This window comes from Muntiacus reevesi, chromosome 3, assembly GCF_963930625.1.
Source record: "Muntiacus reevesi chromosome 3, mMunRee1.1, whole genome shotgun sequence".
Lineage (NCBI taxonomy): Eukaryota > Metazoa > Chordata > Mammalia > Artiodactyla > Cervidae > Muntiacus > Muntiacus reevesi.
In genome coordinates, this window is record NC_089251.1 from 226849753 (window position 1) to 226867205 (window position 17453).

The 17453-nt window shown below is 37.6% G+C and overlaps 1 protein-coding gene across 17 annotated transcripts in view; it reads right to left on the reverse strand.

Moving 5' to 3' along the window:
* NEB (nebulin) overlaps nt 1–17453 on the reverse strand; it is a 204397-nt gene that overhangs the window by 121457 nt on the left and 65487 nt on the right. For all 17 annotated transcript variants that reach the window (XM_065931527.1, XM_065931542.1, XM_065931541.1 and 14 more), the window contains exons 48-62: nt 17205–17312; nt 15391–15702; nt 15063–15269; nt 14561–14665; nt 13472–13579; nt 9997–10308; nt 9587–9790; nt 5988–6092; nt 4715–4822; nt 4059–4370; nt 3417–3620; nt 2813–2917; nt 2616–2723; nt 714–1025; nt 224–427 (exon numbers count right to left, since the gene is read on the reverse strand). In XM_065931527.1, coding sequence (XP_065787599.1) covers nt 224–427; nt 714–1025; nt 2616–2723; nt 2813–2917; nt 3417–3620; nt 4059–4370; nt 4715–4822; nt 5988–6092; nt 9587–9790; nt 9997–10308; nt 13472–13579; nt 14561–14665; nt 15063–15269; nt 15391–15702; nt 17205–17312 — 2814 coding nt within the window. The remainder of the gene's footprint in view (nt 1–223; nt 428–713; nt 1026–2615; nt 2724–2812; nt 2918–3416; nt 3621–4058; nt 4371–4714; nt 4823–5987; nt 6093–9586; nt 9791–9996; nt 10309–13471; nt 13580–14560; nt 14666–15062; nt 15270–15390; nt 15703–17204; nt 17313–17453) is intronic.

Below are 17453 nucleotides of genomic sequence, written 5' to 3' on the forward strand. Positions count from 1 at the left end.
ATGATTTTCCATAAAAATGTGCCATTTTATCAAAATCATGAAATAACTACTGAAGTAAATGTTAAAATATAAATGGCATAGATATTAGCTATGGATAGGTATATATATAGAGAAAGGCAGACATATCTTTTGTTGCTCAATTCTCTATTTCTTTCTTTTCTTGATCATGTTTCTTCTCCTTTGGTCCAGCTTTAGGAGTAATGACTGAATTTTGAAGCCTCACCTTGTTCATATTGATGGCATTATTCTTGGCCAACACTTGTTCCAGAGAATCAGTCACGCTAGTAAATTTGAATTTGTCTGGAGGCTGGCGATAGATTTTATCACTCAAAATTTCACTCGCCCTCTTGCATTTTTCCACATCTAAAGAGCCAATGGGAACCCAGCCGATGCCTCTTAGCCATTGGAGATCTGACTTGTACACATTCTGTTAATACAAATAGTAAGTATTTATCTCTGGTTTGGGAAAACATTTTCATCAACAGGACATGAAATAAAGTAAGAACACTTTTGAAAATGTAGTTTAGTGGACAGACAGGGTATCAGACAATATTCCTTTGTGGTCTGGAGGGTTTGACATTGAACACTCACAGGAAAAGAAGAAATGTTTTCCCCCCACTTGCAGGGGCTGGAGAGGTTGGTGCCACTTATCCAACAGATGTTAATTCACTGATTTCCCACCTTTGCATGTCATCATGATCCTCAGTACTCACGTCACTCTGGAGGTCATAGGCCTGCCGAGCATGGATGACATCGCTCTGGTCGGGCAGGCACGTCCACTGGTGCAGGTAGTTCTTGTAGTCTATGTCACTGACCAAGGTCTGGCACTTCTTGGCCAGCACCACCCCCAGCATGTCCACTGGGCTGCTGAACTTGGTCTTCCACTTCTCAAAGTCCTTCTTGTACTCCCGGTCACTCTGGATCTTGGCCACATGCATGGACCACATCATCTTTGGATCATCATGTATTGCTCGGGCTCCAATGTGATGGCCAAGCTGCTTACGATAGCCTTCTTTGTACTTGAACTAGAAGAAGAAAATTACTGATAGTCACCTAGTATAACTTTTAGTACAAAGTACAAAGATTACTAGGCTCAAATTTTCCTATTCATTAAAAATGCTTTCCCCCTGAATATTTCTTGCTTGGAAAACTCCATGGACAGATGAGACTGGCAGACTATAGTCCATGGGGTCACAAGAGTCCAACATGACTTAGTGACTAAACCACCACTCCCAAATATATAATATGTACATCTGCATCTTATAAACCATAGAAAAAATAAAGCTTGTATATATGTATATAAAAAGAAAATAGAAATTAAGACATTCTGCCATTTAGTGATAACTGCTGATGAAAATGACTTTTTGTGGGGGTGTGTGTGCATGTCAGAGAGACTGCATGTTAATAAAATTAGAATGGGGTCATACTGTAGATGGGTTTGTGTCTGCTCACTTCAGTTATTATTTAAGCATTTTCCTATGTCATTATATGTTCCCTTGTATGTGTTCAACCCTTTGTGACCCCATGGACTATACACCACCAGGCTCCTCAGTCCATGAGATTTTCCAGGAAAGAATACTGGAGTAGTCAGCCATTTCCTCCTTCAGGGCATCTTCCTGTCCCAGAGATCAAACCCATGTCTCCTGTGTCTCCTGCATTGTAGACAGATTCTTTACTGCTTGAGCCATCAGGCAAGCCCATATATTCCCTACAAACATGATTTTTAATGGCAGCAGGTATTCTATTATATTGTATTATCTTATAATACTTTTAATCCTTCTGTGACTGTTGAACATCTTTTTAAAAAGTATGACAGCTACTTCCCGTATTTTGGATATAAAGGGAAAATATGCTTTTGACTTCACAGACAGTAGAAATAGAAGGATAAACATTTCTAGAAATGTAAGCAAATCCATCTTTTAAAGTAAATAAATATGCAATAAGTATCCACAGCCAATCACAGGATGCAGAGATAAACATACGATTCACGTGAATGGTTGGACTATAAACAGAATAATGTGTTCCATTCCTTCAGAATCTTGTAGGTTTACTGGTTCACAGTAAATGCCTGGGTTAAGAAGGGATCCTATGATGAGTTCAACTGCATATATGTCATTTTGTTTGCCACTGATGTGTAGTTGCTAAGTCATGTCTGACTCTTTGCAACCCTATGGACTGCAGCCCGCCAGGTTCCTCTGTCCATGGGATTTCCCAGGCAAGAATACTGGAGTGGGTTACCATGTCTTCTCTGGGGGAATCTTCCTGACCCAGGGATCAAACCTGAGTCTCCTGCCTTGGCAGGCAAATTCTTTACCACCGAGCCACCAGAGAAGCTCTGTACATCATGTGGCAAAGTCAAAAGGCTGTCTGAGCTACAGTAAAGCAGCCAATGCTTTTGTTCAGCAGGGAATGGACATTATTTTGAAATGCATGTTGCTATGGATTCAACCATAGCTAGAAGTTAGCCTTTTTGTTGACAGCTTCATTACCATTATTTTAAACTATTTACTTACAAGACACCATTAGCTAAAACCTTAACCTCACAGCTTACTTGCTCTGCCCCATATCCTTGCAAGAAACCAAAGCTGAGCAAAGAACTCTGCAGGTGCACTTACTTCACTTGCAATGTCTCTGGAGGCCTTGGCTGCCCTGATAGGAATGGCATCTATCCGCATATCATAGCCTTTTCTCTTGGCTTCATCTAGGCCAAGTTTATAGAGTTTCTGAAAAAAGACATAAATCTTTGTAAGTCTGATCTATAAAGTACAGTGTAAGAAAAAAAATTATCACGCAGCATGAACACATTGCTTACCTCACTGTAATTTATTTGGTTTTGTTTAGCTAGCAACACTTCAGGAGTGTCTGGCATAATGTGGACAGTGGTTTTATCTTTATCCCAAGCTTCTGTATAGAGGCGCTGGAATAAACAAAAACAGGTGTGACTAGCTCAGGTCAGTAATGAATCTAGTTCTTAATGAGAGTAGAGAGTCTGCTCTGTGAGTCAGTACTTGTGACACCTTTGGGTCTAGATGTCACGTCAATAAGAAGCGCAATATTTACTTTAAAACCACTTTGAAAGTCAAAGTGTTAGGTGCTCAGTCGTGATCAATTCTTTGTGAATCCATGGACTGTGGCCTGCCAGGCTCCTCTGTCCATGAAATTCTCCAGGCAAGAATACTGGAGTGGGTTGCCATTCCCTTCTCCAGGGGAATCTTCCCAACTCAGGAACTGAACCCGGGTCTCCTGTATTGTAGGCAGATTCTTTACCATCTGAGCTACCAGGGAAGCCCACTTAAAAACCACTTTAAGGCCAAACAAAAGCACTGAATGTAATTTTTCTTTTATAGAAACAGATTTCAGTGTTCACACACACATACAAAAATTAACATCCACCTCAAGTTAAAGAAAGGACTTACATGGTTCATGGTAATAGCATTGTTTTTTGCCAAAACCATTGGGATGGAGTCCATAAGGCTGGAAAACTTAAATTTATCTGGGTGCTGACGGTAAACGTGGTCACTCAAAATCTGGCTAGCTCTCTTGTTCTTCTCATCCTCAAGAGAGCCACTAGGTAACCAGCCAATGCCTCTGAGCCATTGAAGGTCAGACTTGTACAAATTCTGAAATTTTAAGTGATAGGCCATTAAACAGAAGTATAATGATAGTCCCCTAAAGACATAAATTTTGTTTTATATTATATTATAAAATACTACATTATACATTTCAATGCTTGAATTCCCTGGGAAATTTTTAAATTTTGGTATTTCTTGGGAATCTACAAAATATTCACATTTGAAACAGATTTTGAAAGACATTTGTAAACAGAAGAACACAGAGAACGTCAAAATTCGACTAGATCAATAATCTGGAGGTTTCTACCAAAGCAATGGGTGCTTTGCTGGTGTTTTCCTTTGTGAAATTAATGATGCTCCAGTATTTGTGTGACTGGATAGAATGTGGACGTTAGTCCAGGGAAGTAGAATTCAGATGTGGAGGGAACTTTGACACTTAGGAAAGCAGACATGTTTTTATTGGCCAATAAAGAATCTTAGACTCACGTCACTCTGCAGGTCATAGGCCTGCCGAGCATGGATGACATCGCTCTGGTCGGGCAGGCACGTCCACTGGTGCAGGTAGTTCTTGTAGTCTATGTCACTGACCAAGGTCTGGCACTTCTTGGCCAGCACCACCCCCAGCATGTCCACTGGGCTGCTGAACTTGGTCTTCCACTTCTCAAAGTCCTTTTTGTACTCCCGGTCACTCTGGATCTTGGCCACATGCATGGACCACATCATCTTGGGGTCATCCTTAATATTTCTGGCTCCAATGTGGTGGCCAAGTTGCTTGCGAAAACCTTCCTTGTACTTGTACTAAAGGAGAAAAAAACCATGTCTTAGAGTCTTTTGAAGATTAACTTATGTTACTCTTTGTGGTGAATTACAAAGCACATTAACTCCAAATATTTTCCTAAGGCTAGAGAGCCACAGATTTTTTTTTTTTTTGATAGGAAAGATTAAAGGCTAAATCTAGCTACAGATTCCATACATAATAAATACATCCTTGAGTTTATCCTTGTCCCATGTTGCATCCCTGGGATCATTTCACTATTGTTAATTTGTTACTTGGAAGATTCTGTTCAATTTAAAATTAAACTGAGACTTTTTTGAAGTGAAAATTGCAATCTAATCAGTACCAAGAAAGGATAAAGTCTTACTTCGCTGGCAATTTCCCGGGACGCTTTAGCTGCTTTGATTGGTATGGCATCAACGGGAAGATCATAACCTTTTCTCTTCAACTCCTCATAACCCATTCGGTAGAATTTCTGTTAAGAGATGAAAATCACTTTGAAAAAAACTGTTTCCCATCAACAACTGCAGCATAATGAATCCAATGTGCTAAATATTTTAAGAGTTCATAAGAATAGCTTCTGAGCTCTAGAATACTCAAATGTAACTGGAAATTGTGCCCATTGATTGCTGATGATCTTGTTTTAAGCTCTAAAGCTCTTCAATTACGTAGACCAACAAAGTTAAATGTTAGCTCTTCCTAAATATTTATGAGAATTAGACAAATAAATTGGGAGGTAAATGAAATGAAATATCATCAAGGTGCTGTTTTCCAATTAACTTTGACTGTTTCAATAGAAGTTTTTGTTAGAAAAGAGCAATGTCTTTGCCATCTAACACTAGAGTCTATTTTACCATATAGGGCTGTCCAAAAGTAGGGTCCACAATTTTAGGCAAGAACTAAAGCCCTTCATAAGTTTTACATGTAAGATTTTTTTTGAGGAAAGTTTAAATATCAAATTTTAAAAGTTTAAGTGAAATAATTTCTTTCTCCAGATTTGTTACATAATTAAATAACTGAGAATATAATTTAATGTACTTAATTCAGAAACCAGATTGTTTAAAGTACCTATTGACCTTGGACTTGTTTTTCTATTTTAGTACTTTGTGGTATTACTTCAGTATATTATTTAAGGTCCTCATATTAGAATTTGTTGTTAAAGTATTAATTTTTACATCTATAAAACTTCAGGAGGGTATACTATGACAATAAAAATAAAAATGAAATTATCCTACATAAGTTTTTTATGCTCATATAAATTTTATTGGAATTTCCTGTGTGTCAGGCACTATAGTGGCTAAACACTGTAGATCCAATATAATATGATTTGTCTCTGCCCCCATGAAGTTTCTGTCCACACAGGGTAGAGCTATACAAATCATTACAATATGACAATGTGCGTAATAATGAACCACGAGGAACAGAGAGCACATCCCTCCAACTCCATCCAACAGAGTTATTGGGATCCATCCAGTTATTGGGATGTTCAAGCTAAAAGCCATTAAATGAGGACTCTAAGTCATATGAAGTTTGTTAATTAAAATGATTCAAGTATTCAAAATAGCCTTCAAATAAATTCACTGCCTCAGAAGCAATCAAAAGGAGCTATCTGAAAATAGATGTTTCATTTGGAAACTTACATCACTTGTGTTGATTAAATTTGCTTTAGCCAGAATAATGTCAGGTGTATCTGGCATGATGTGAACTTGAGTCTTGTCCTTGTCCCAAGCTTCTCTGTAAAGTATCTAAAATGAGACAAAAGGGTTTTTCAGTGGTGTTCTTAGCTTAGTTAGTGACATAGTTAATGTCAAATAGTGTTACTAATTCATCTAAATTAAGCATTATAGTAGCATAAGCAGAAAATAGGTATAGCATTTCTTGACTTATGAGACACATTTGACTTTCAAAATACAATTATGGATTACCTTTTCAAAGTTGCAACTAACCCTGCCTGTAAGAAATCAGCCCAAGTAGTTAAAGCCTTTACCAATATCATCAAACAGAGCAGCAATTCTCCACCTTTTGGGATTATAACAGTCTCCCCCAGGATTTAATTAGGAGACAGCCTTTATCTTCTGGCTTCTCGGGGGCTCAGTGGTAAAGAATCCGCCTGCCAATGCAGGAGATGCAGGTTCAATCCCTGAGTTGGGAAGACCCTCTGGAGGAGGAAATGGCAACCCACTCCAGTATTCTTGCCTGGAGAATCCCAAGGATAGGGGAGCCTGGTGGGTTACAGTTTATGGGGTTGCAAAGGAATCAGACACAGTTGGGCATGCATGCATCTTATCTTTTGGAAAAATGACATATTGGGGGTATGTCTAGATTTTAGGGAGTCTCATTTCCTATGTGGTTTATCATACAGTTATACCTCATAACTGTTTGAGGGGATTAGGATTCCCCCAAAGGATTTTGTATGAGACTCAAAGCTTCTTGTATGTCCCAGGGTCATTCTATTTTTTCAACAGAAAACAAAGGGATCCAAACAAAAATCTCATTGGTTTATTATAACCACAGGGTAAAAGTCTGATGAAAAATAGTGTGCTTACATTGTCAGAGAGTCTTCCCACAAGTTACTTATCAATTACAAAGGATAAAATAGTAACTAGACAGTAGAGAAACCTCTCAACACCATTTCACCCAAGCGATCAAAGCTAAAATGACCAGTAATAGGATAGATTGATATCATGTGCTTCCTCCCACGCTGTGCAGAGGAGGATGCAACATGTGCTATCCTGCCAAAAATACAGAGCCTGAGTCTAATCATGAGGAAACAGTAGATAAACCCAAATTTACAGAGGTTCTGTAGAACAACTGGCCTGTGCGCTTGATGAATATGAAGGACTTGTAAGGCAAAGAAGTGAGACATTATTTCAGATTAAAACAGACTAAAGACATGACAAATAAATTCAATGTGTGGTCTTGGGTTGGATCCTGAATCAAAAGACATTTTTCATTTTCTGTAAAGGACGCTTGTGGTAAAATTGAGTAAATTATGTACACTAGTGTTATTTTAACACTACTTTTCTGATTTTGATCATTGCACTATGGCTATGTAAGAGAATGTTCTTATTTTCAGGAAACACACTGGAGTATTTAGGGATAGAGCAGTATCAGGAAACAACACACACACACACACACGTAGGAAAGAAAGAGAGGGGGCAGGGGGAAAGAGAAAAAGGCAAATGTGACAAATGCTAATTGGTGAATATGGGTGAAGATATACATATGTATATGCATATACATGCACGTATAAATTATGTGTACTAAGTTCAAGTTTTCTGCATGCTCAAATTATTTCAATATAAAATTCTTTAAAGTCTCATTGGCTCCTTGGACTTGCCAATTTCCCCTTGAGGCATGCTGTGTGGGGTGTGAGGGGCTGGCACTTTTCTCCTTCCTGACATGCTTACTCTGGTCCTTATAACCCAAGGACCTCAGGACTACAACAAAGCAAGGCTTCTGAATTTCCTTATACCTTTATCCTAGACCTGGACTAACCTTTATGATTGAGAAAGATCAGAATTTCTCATCCTCGGAACTATTGGTGGTGTTTACTGGAGGATTTTTTGTTGTGGGTGGGCTGTCCAGACTTCAATCCACTAGATTCCAGTAGCATGCCTCCCTCAAGTTATGGCAAGTTATGAGTGTTGCCAAATGTCCCCTGTGGGATGAAACTGTCCCTAGTTGAGATCCACTGAGTAGGACTATTTCAATGCCATGTGTCACTTTCACCTCACGGAAAACAGAAAATGTTAATAATGTTTGTTTACACTGAGGTAGATGAACTGGTCTATTCAAAAGGAGAGACAGCAGGCTCCAGGACCCCAGGGGCCCTTTCCTGAGGCCTAAGGAGATCAGCCTCCTGTAACAGGGGCATACTGTAGAGGAGGTCTATCCTGAGACTTTGATGTTGATGGGTTTCATGATGCAGGGTTTTTCTATTGGCCACCATATTAGTTCAGAACTTTATACACAGCCCCGTTTCATGGAGAAACAAGAAATTTTTCTAAAGGGGGAAATAATTTGTAGAAATTTGTTGCTTTATTAGCCACCTGATGGATTCAAATTGCCATCATAAAAACAAAAAATGGGAACTTGAACATTTCTAATAAAACTCACAAGTCAGCAATTACTATAAATTTTGGATATCAAAACTGCGAGAAGTCTATGAGGGGCTGATTGGGCAGAGAGGAGCCACAGTTCATCAAATGCTTTTGTTGTGTTGTTGTTGTTTAGTTGCTAAGTTGTATCCGACTCTTTCGTGACCCCATGGACTGTAGCCCGCCAGGCTCCTCTGTCCATGAATTCTCCAGGCAAGAACACTGGAGGGGGTTGCCATTTCCATCTCCACGGGATCTTTCCAACCCAGAGATCGAACCTGCGTCTCCTGCACTGGCAGACAATTCTTTACCACTGAGTCATCCTGTGAAACTATCAAAATGCTTACTATATGCTAATTAAGGGCTTACATATATTCTATAAAAACTAACATATATGTAAAATATATAAAATGTTATATATATTTAGATCTTTCTAAGACCCAAAGAGTTATTATAAATCTATTTAAATGTTCTTAGCTCCAAAATCTTAGTGTACATAATTCAATGCTCTGTAATTTTCAGGGTTATGCTTCTAACTGAGGAAGGTAGAGTAATCTTTCCCTTCCTTGCATAGAATTACTCTACACATCTTTCATTTATTTTATTCAATAAATACTTACTAGTATGAGCACCTAGTATCATACCAGACACTGGAATCAGTGCTCGAGAAGGAAATAAGAAGGAAATGGAAGATATATATATTTATTTATATTTGTATGTATATAATCTATTGTGATTCAGCTAAGTGAACTGTATTATAATCACTTGAAAGAAAATATATTCTTTATGACATTTCCCCTGTGCCTGTGTAAGGTACTCAGAATCTCTCTTTCTAATACACTGTACATCTGGGTCTTCAACACACACAAGTTTCAAATAAAGAAATATGTTCAATAGTTTTCTTGTTATGCTTTGGGTAAATAAGCAAGCAAGCTTTGGGTGACAAAAATTGATACTAACTCATTTTTATAAGATCCACTGTAGGGTAACTGATAATTCAAATGAAGTAACAAAATAAAAAATTGATGCTGTGTGATGCAATGCTATGTTATGCTACTAATTTATTAAGCAAATACTGTTGAGCAACTACTGGATTATCTGGCAGTATTAGTTTCTTTTATCTCCGAAGAGGTACTCACATCACTCCTGTTTTTGGCATTTGTCTTTGCCAGAACTATGTCCATGGCATCAGGAATGCTGGTGAACTTGTTAGTATCCGGAGGCTGGCGATATTTCTTCTCACTGATGATTTCTGAAGCCCGTTTGTTCTTTTCTGCCTCCAAAGAACCCAAGGGACTCCATCCTATGCCTTTCAACCACTCAAGGTCAGACTTATACAAATTCTGTGAAAATACAAGCCATGTCATCAAAATTCCATCCTCATCCAGACCCTTGACTCAAACAATTCTATGCATTTCAAAAAAAGGTATGTTTTAGATATTCAATAATAATTTGTCTATGTAGTTTCTGTCTCTTTATGATTAAATGATCACTCATATGAGATATGAAGTACTATACATATAAACTATGAGATTTAGTAGAAACTGACCTCACTCTGTAGTTCATAAGCCTTTTTAGCTTGGATCACGTCATTCTGATCAGGCAGACACGTCCACCCGTGCAGGTAGTTTTTGTAGTCGACATCACTGACCAAGGCCTGACATTTTTTGGCCAGCACCACCCCCAACATGTCCACTGGGCTGCTGAACTTGGTTTTCCACTTCTCAAAGTCCTTCTTGTATTCTCTTTCACTCTGCATTTTGGCTACATTCATGGACAACACAAGCTTTGGATCATCTTGCAGACTCCGGAATCCAATATGGTGGCCGATTTGCTTGCGGTAGCCTTGTTTATATTTAAACTGAAATCAGAGGAAACAGTTCTCTTATTAACGCAAACACAAGTTAAACTCTGTTTTTTTTGTTTGCATATTTCCAAAACTGCAATGAGAATTTCATTTAACTTAGTAAGAAATGTGCAAACTGGTTAATTCATGCTCACATATGGCAGAAACAAATACAATATTGTAAAGCAATTATACTCCACTTAAAAATAAACAAATGTAAATTTAAAAAAGAGGAAAGAAAAAAAAGAAATGTGAAAGCTTAAGTAGAGGCTTCTAAGAAGACATAATGTAGCTGAGTATCAGGGCAGGTTATGATGAGATATTAAATTCAACTAGAGGCAGAAATACATGTTGGAATGTGCTAGACATTATGTATGCTGACTCTAGAGTAGCATTTGATAATGCTTATAGGAATAATGGGAAAAGTATAGCTAAGTGGCAAAAAAAAAAAAAAAAATTGGGAAGATTCTGGACTTGATGAGCAGGCCTAATAGTGTAGATTAATTTATTAAGTTGCAGGGTTTTTTTAGTGGTTTGCCATGTAATTGTGTCATATAAACTTGTCTTGTTCAGGATCTATTCCTCTGTTGCTCATAAAACTGCCAAATATGTTAGAATAGAAACAAAATTCCACAAGATCTCAACATACTGCCAAGATAGGTCAAAATGAAACACATAAATGTAAGAAAGTAATAGTGACATCCAATATTTAGATTCAATTGGGAAAAACTGCATTATTGTTGGTGACAATGACAAGAATAATAGTAATAATTGGATAATAGCATTTACTTGATGCCAGATGCTGAACACACATTATACTTTGCAGAAGTACGTTCTACTCTCTCTTGTTACCCAGCTTCATGGTTATGTCTTATTAAAAATGCTCAGGAACTTACATGGACCATCAGCTCAATGTGTGCAATATCACAAAATTGCTTTTTAAAAAGTATATTTCTGTAAGAGATTCTGTAGGAGTATAGATAAAGGCAAATCAGAAGTTCATTTGCTCAGCCTGACCTGAAACAGTAACGCAACACCAAGTTTTAAGATACTCTGTTTTGAAAATATAGAATACATCACAAGTGGAATGATTTAAGCTAAAACCAAAGGAGAATAAGAAACTTGAAATGTTTGAAGGGATATCAGGTGAAAAGGGAAATATGCTACTCTGTGGCATTCTAGAACACACATCTAAGGCTGACCAGTAACATGTTTAAGTTTGAAATAAGGAAATATGTAATGGCAATTAGAAATGATCCAGCAAAGAAACAAACTGCTCTGAAAGACACAAAAATTCTTATATTTGTAAATATTCAGAGACCTATTAGAATGGAGAGAAGACCTATAAGAAAGGAGAGAATGATGTTGAGTGGGAGATTAGATTAAATTGTGAAGTACAGAACAGACTTTTGAACTCTGGGGGAGAAGGTGAAGGTGGGATGTTTCGAAAGAACAGCATGTATATTATCTGTGGTGAAACAGACCACCAGCCCAGGTGGGATGCATGAGTCAAGTGCTCGGGCCTAGTGGGCTGGGAAGACCCAGAGGAATCGGGTGGAGTGGGAGGTGGGATGGGGGACCGGGATGGGGAATTTGTGTAACTCTATGGCCGATTCATATCAATGTATGACAAAATCCACTGAAAAATTAAAAAAAAAAAAAAAAAGAACATACAAAAAAAATAAATAAATAAACATTGTTATCTTCTAACTAAATTCTGTGATTCTGACTTATTAAGTATTGATAAAAATAGCTCTAATCTCTTTAGGTGGCATAGATACAAGAACCATTTGAAACTGAGAGGAGATAAAATCTCTACAATGGTGGGAAATTCATTTAAAGGTAATTCAATTTTAGGGTAAGATTTCAAAAATTTCCAACAGACTTACATGAAAATAAATGTTGTTTCTTAGGAAAGTATTGACGCAATGTCTTAATTTTCTAAACTATCTTTACCTCATAGGGAATTCTAACATTAAATGAAAATGAGTTTACTTTCTGAGGACCAGTCAGACATCACTATTGCTTTAGGTTCATCATTGCATTGATTCATTTTAATGAGATATTGACCTACAAGCCAGACAGTGGGTAATAACACATCATCTAATTTCCCAACACTTCTGAAGTGCCACAGATTAACTGAATTAGAGAGAAATTTCCCTTATAGCTTTAGAATTTATTGTCAGATTGTGTTTAGACATGGTTTCTCTCCAAATCAAATCCTTCTTTTGCTTTGATTTAAAGATTTTGATTAAGAGGCTGTGACAAAATTCTGGTAATTTATTCTCTATAACTGAAATTCTCCAAATTTTTGGTGTTTAATTTTTGGGGTTAACAAAATGAAATGTTTGAGTTTGTGGAATCTCTAAGTTGAATATTTATAAAAATTTAATTGACCAATAGGAACTGTATCCAGTTTTTTCACCAAATTTACTACCCTTTCCAATCATAATTAGAAGTTGCCTTGGCAGTTCCCTGGCAGTCCAGTGGTTAGGACCTGGCGCTATCATTGCTGTGGCCGGGGTTCAATCCCTGGTGGGAGAACTAAGAGTCCACAGGCTGCATGCATCCAGGAAAAAAAAAAGAAAGTTACCTTGAAGGGCGAATATCCTTGTTTTATGAACTTTCAACCAGATATTCAGGGGAAAGTTAAGCCCGCTGTATGTTAAACCTAAATTCCTGCCACTTCCTGTATTTTCTACACCCTGAGCCAATTTATTATAATTATGTAAAAGCAAGGATGGCCTAAATAAAAAGAAATGACAGTGAATATTAAATATGTGCAAAGAAAAATCTATTAACATCAGGTTGTTAAGGTTATGTATTGTCTGGCACTTTGAGTTCGTCTAAAACAGACAAATATAAGACAGGAAAATTATTTGCAGGCAAGCAGGAAAACAAAGTTTTTGGTTCTTTTGTAATGTGTAGAAGCAACATGACTTAGTATAATGTGTCTTATAGGTTCTCTGGCTCAGTCTCTACTCAGGAAGCCCCTTTTTTGATATTCAATCAGTGAGAAAGAAGAGTGGATTGGGGTAAGTGAAGAGGATAGGAGAAGATGAAGGAGATTGCATCACATTTTGAAAGGTGAGGACTATCTGTAAAAAATCATTACTAGCACACTAAAGTACTAGATTCAGACATCAATATATCCTCATAGAAGTAAAAAAATACTTACATCACTAGCGATGTCTCTGGAAGCTTTGGCTGCCTGCACAGAAATTGCATCAACTGGGAGATCATAGCCTTTTTTCAAAGCTTCTTCCCATCCAAGTTTATAGAGTTTCTGAAAATTAAAGAAAATATTTACCATTATTCAGTGTATATTAAAACCACAAAGGATTATTGAACAGAAGTTTACCTAAAGAGTAGACATCAGATTCTAACATCATCTATCTTATCTCTAAAAATATGGATAAAAAAGAATATAAGCTGTTTAACAGAGCAATGACTTAACATTAAGTGATCTGGCTTCAACTTTTCTTTTTTTTGCCTCTGAGACTCACTCCCCACTACCTTGGTATTAATAGTATAGTTGAGTATGGCTTTTTCCATTCAGACACAATGTGTTCATATCAGGTATATTAGGTATATTTCCTCTATAGTTAAGTACAGTCTAGGCCTACTAATTTGAATATAGATATTAAAGTAATTGATTAAAAAAAGGTCAGGTAACAAAATTTTAATTATCTAAATGATAAAAGTCATAGAAAATGAAATGCCTTTTGTAAGGTGCAAAAAATAAGTTTATCTTTTTGACTCAAATTCATTGAATGGATGCACGTACGTTCAACTGGACAATAATAAAAAGAGCTGAAGGTCACCCAGTGCTTACTGTGTGCTGGGCACTGTGATGAGAGCTGTGCATGGAATTCCTCATTTGGTCCTCACAGCAATTCAATGTCATAGGCACTTTAAAGGTACCAATTTTAGGAATGAACAAACTAAGGCTTAAACCCAATATCACACAACTCATAAATGGGAAAGTCAAAGCTCATATCAGGTCTGTTTGGTGCATTTTTCTTTCAATAACTTGAGATTTATTGATTTTCTACACTGTGCCAAACACAATTAGTACTGAGATAAACAAAAGAGGCACAATACCTACCTCCATGGAATATATAATCACAGCCGTTCACTTGCTTCTAACCACCATAAATTGCAACATCCCTCTATTAACCACTTTGAGTCATTCATTTCCATAGCTTCAGCATTTACATCGATTATATGCCATGACATCATTTAATATGTTTAATTATTATTTTACCTGACTGTACATGGTTTGATTTTGCTTGGCTTGTAAAATATCTGGTGTATCTGGCATCACGTGAATCTTCGTTTTATCTTTGTTCCAATCAACAGTGTATAAGTACTAGAAAGTTAAAAAAAAACACATTTAAAATTGGAATAACTTTTCAGGTCAAACAAGAAAATAAAAAAAAATAACATAACATTTGAATGCACTCAATTTTAATTAGGTTAAATTAATTTAGTAACTAAAGTAATATATAATTCAGGAAAGACACCAAAAATAAAATCAGACTTAAAAAATAATTTAAAAGAAATAATTATTTCTAACTCAATTAGAAGGGCAAGGGAAATAAAAATAAGAGGTAGGGAGCAGAAAAAAATGGTGTAGGGGAGTGCTCTGGTACTGTTTGCCACAGCATAGAAGTGATGAGTCCAAATTAAAATTTCCCAAACAAGAACCAGAGGCTGCGAGCCCCGCCTGGCTGGGAGTTGCGGGGAAGGTTGGCTGTTCAGTTTACCTTGTTCATGGTATGGGCATTCTGTTTAGCAAGGACCATGTCCATGGAGTCATTCAGCTTTGTGAACTGGAAGTTGCTAGGATGCTGGCGGTATTTCTGGTCACTGGCATATTCAGTTGCTTTCTTGGCCTTCTCCACTTCTAGGGAACCAGCTGGACTCCAGCCAAGCCCTTTGTACCATTCATTGTAGTCTTGCTTATATTCATTCTATAGAGAGAGGAAGCACATTCTACTTTATCAATTCAGACACAAGAATGTGGCATAGGAGCCTGTCATCTCCCCTTTCACGCTAGGAACGCAATCATCACCCAGAAAGAAGATCACTTACATCACTCTGTATGCGATTCATGTTCTTCGACAGCTGGATGTTCATGGCATCAGGGAGGAGAATATACTTGTGAATCAGGTGCTTGTAGTTGGTGTTGGTGATATTGGCTTGGGCGTCCTTGGCGGCCGTGACGCTGAGCATGTCGGCAGGGGTGTGGTAGCTGGTCTTGGTCTTCTCATAGTTTTTCTTGTATTCCCGCTCAGATTGCATTTTGGCCACTTGCATGGAATGAACTAATTTGGGATCATCCTCAAGACTACGGAAACCAACCATCTTCCCCCTCTCCTTTTCATAATTTTGTTTGTATTTATACTGTGAAGAAAATTTGAATATTTATTCAGAGCAATTCCCTTGACCAGATATCATTCTAGTGTCAATGTTCTATATTTCATAAAAAATGATACTTGTATAGAATTCTGCAGTTCAGAGAATACGTTTTTCACATTTATTTATGTAACCTGATACAACTACACATTGTGAGGTAGATGGCAAAGTTATTCTTACTGCCCCCATTTTATAGATGAGTAAACTGAGACCCAGAGGGATGAGTGACTTGCTAAGGTCCGTAAGGATTAGAACCTTGATCTTGTGACAATACACCACACTGATTTCTGCTCTTATGCTGTTGTTAAAAGGGACCTGTAGTAGGTAATAAGAGTACAGCAAATAAGAAAAAAAAAGCAGACTGCTCCAAGCAGTTTAATGTTGCCCCAAGGAATCATCCAGCCGGTCTTACACTGATGAGAACAGGCTCAGTTATGAGACACACAGTATACTTTCAGGGTGGCTTTATATTTGTGGAGTTCTTTTTCAGATTCTCCATACTGGTGTAATGGGGAAGAAATTTTGCTATTTATCACCAACTTCCCTCTATAATGGGGAGATCCTGATACATGGAAAGCTTCATATTCCACCCGTCTCTCATGGGTTCAGGTGTGCAAGTTAGGGCTTATGATCTGGGAGAGCCAAATGACTCCAGAACAATAGAGGGAGGAGAATATGGAGTTCTTGGGATGAAGCTGGAGTGGGGTAGGGATGGAGAGGAAGAAAAGATGAAGAGCAGAGAAGGTGGAGGAAAGAGAAAGTATGCCTGGGGGATGGCTAAGGAAAGAGTGCTCTGAATGCACTTTTCCCACTTCCCCCAAATCATTAATGTTCACTGCGAGTGGATTTCTTATTGAAACAAACAAATGAAAGAAGTGAATCTCATTGAGATGATGTGTTATGTCAATGGTAAAGAGGCACACCAGCTCTCTGGGAGCGGGGAAGCCCCAATTTATAATATTTGCCAATTTCTCTGGTATAAAGACTCCCATCACAGCTGTTATCAAGCTGTCAATAGCTGAACAATGGGTTTGCAAAATTCATAATTATTTAATAATCAGCTATCATGAGAACAAAAGATCAGCACCCCCAGCACAGCCCTTTCTGAGACATCCTGTTAGGAAGACAGTCTACGAGGCAGTAGGCAAGGAAAACACAAGTCTTCACTAAGAAGACTTAGTGAATGGCTTTGGATTTCTACAGGCTACGGTCTTGGTGAGGGAGACCAAAGTAAATTCATCCAGATCTCATGAGTCGGGGAGCTGACATCTAAGTTGTCATAATGTGACTGGCATTCTATTTTTTTGAAATATCCAAGAAAATATGAAAGCAAGGTTAAGACACATTCATAGAACATAATGGGGCTACTGTTAGCAGGCATGCTTTTTTTTCCCTCATGTTTTACTCATTCAGTGTTTCTAGAACTCAGCCCTTATTATTTTGGTAGGATAGAAACCCCCAGTCACGTGACTGCTTTCCTTTAGACTTACATCACTTGCAATCTCTCTTGAGGCCTTGGCAGCTTTGATAGGAATTGCATCAGTTCTGAGATCATAGCCTTTCTTTTTAGCCTCTTCGAAAGAAAGTTTGTAGAGTTTCTGGAAAGAGAGGCAAAGGAAACAGTTTTCTTCTAAATAGGAAAATCTGAATTTATTTTCAAAGACTAAACTGGCACTGAAGTTAGAAATGTGAAAGTCCAGTATATTCTTATTGATGCATTTTCTCAAATAAGAGTTAAG